Genomic DNA, 1721 nt, shown 5'->3' with positions numbered 1-1721 from the left:
CAACTAAAGGTGGCATAGATACTTTATTATGGTATAGTATTTAAATATATGCCTGAGAAACACATAATATTGCCCCTTTAAAGTCAGAGTTGCAGTGTGAGTATTGTGCAATCAAGACTGTGGGTTATATGAAACGTCCAGAATTTAACAGTTGCAGTCTGAACTTTAACCCTGCAGCCAAGAAACTACAGAAAATACAACAAAGGTGTTCCGTTGGTTATCTAACACTTTTTCTTGGACCGGTTTGGATTCATAAACAGTGAGGACGTTTAACTGACCACGACGGGCCGCAGCATGGCCACGAAGCAGCAGAAACGACTCCTTTCCTCGACCAGCGCCCGCCGCACGGCCTGCTTCTCCGTCTCCTCCAGCAGCAGGTACTTGTCGCTGACGTCCTGCATGGCGCTGTCCAGCTGAGGCTGGAGGTCTCCGCGGCCTGGACGCACCAGCACAAACACAGAAATAAGAGACGTCCTCAGARCCTGGTTTCACCTCAACATCTGTCAAAATGTTTGTTTGATGATGCAGCTAAGTTTTACTGCAATGAGTAGCATTTGGATTATGTGAGGAACAGAGAGGAGTGGGACAGCTTTAGGCGAACTGTGACCAGATCATTGAGCAGCTCTGTCATCTCAGAACAAAACGTTTGAGCCTCCCACAAACCGTTAAACCACATTAAAGAACCAAACGAGCCCAGAAACAACAAGTAATGGATGGGAAACCCCTCCTGCAGCAAATTAAAACACATTATTAGGTGGTTACTAATACTTTTTCTTATTGTGGTTTTAAAAAAGACAATATCTGAATTTACGATGCTGCTAAATTTGGATGCATTCAAAACATACTTTTGACTATTAAAAGATGATCTCATACCAGGAGGGCTCACTGCTCAAATAGAAGGGGGTCTCTGCAGTCACAAAGTGGGAGTTTCTTACTTTGTGGGAGGAGTTGGCCCAAGGCGGGATTGGTTGGATTGGTGGAGTTTGAAGAAGCTGGGGGGCAGCTAGTCAAATCAGGCAGGAAACATCTATATTTATTTAAATCCATCCATCCATCCATCCATCCATCCATCCATCCATCCATCCATCCATCCATCCATCCATCCATCCATCCATCATCTGTACACGGTTATTCCTTTCAGGGTCGCAGGGGTCAGTGGTGCCCATATCCAGCAGTCACAGTGCAAGGGGCAGGGCACACACGGGGGTATTTATTTAAATATATACAGTATATAAACTTTAGTCATACTAAAATAACCACGTCATTATTTAAGTCATTGTTCAGTTTTAAACCATACATAAACAGTCAATAAATCATTTTACCTTACTATTTTCATTACTTCCTCTTAAATTGCCCCACAAGACAAATCAATCTGACCAATCACGTTAGGGAAAACTCCACCCATACACCAACTCCACCAATCTCGGATAGGGCCAGCTCCGCCCACCTCAAGACCTGCACCAATCAGGGCCAACTCCGCCCACCTCAAGACCTGCACCAATCAGGGCCAACTCCGCCCACATCAAGACCTGCACCAGTCATGGCTAGAGCCAACTCCGCCCACACATTAGCTCGGCCAATCATGATTAGAGCCAACTCCGCCCACATAAAGATCTGCACCAATCACAGGTAGGGCTAACTCCACCCACAGGTAAACATTTACTGTAGAAACCCCCACTTGGCTCAAACTGGAGCTAAAGATATGCTGAGTGGGAAATTAC

The 1721-nt window shown here is 45.3% G+C and overlaps 1 protein-coding gene across 1 annotated transcript in view; it reads right to left on the bottom strand.

Moving 5' to 3' along the window:
• LOC106535761 (metastasis suppressor protein 1) overlaps positions 1–1721 on the bottom strand; it is a gene marked incomplete at its 5' end in the record, with an annotated part of 30485 nt that overhangs the window by 11170 nt on the left and 17594 nt on the right. The window contains 1 exon segment of the mRNA XM_014032838.1: positions 279–436. Within this exon segment, the coding sequence (XP_013888292.1) occupies positions 279–436 (158 nt within the window).

This window comes from Austrofundulus limnaeus, unplaced genomic scaffold, assembly GCF_001266775.1.
Source record: "Austrofundulus limnaeus strain Quisiro unplaced genomic scaffold, Austrofundulus_limnaeus-1.0 Scaffold1552, whole genome shotgun sequence".
NCBI classification, from domain to species: Eukaryota; Metazoa; Chordata; class Actinopteri; order Cyprinodontiformes; family Rivulidae; genus Austrofundulus; species Austrofundulus limnaeus.
This window is presented reverse-complemented; position numbering and strand designations above follow the sequence as displayed.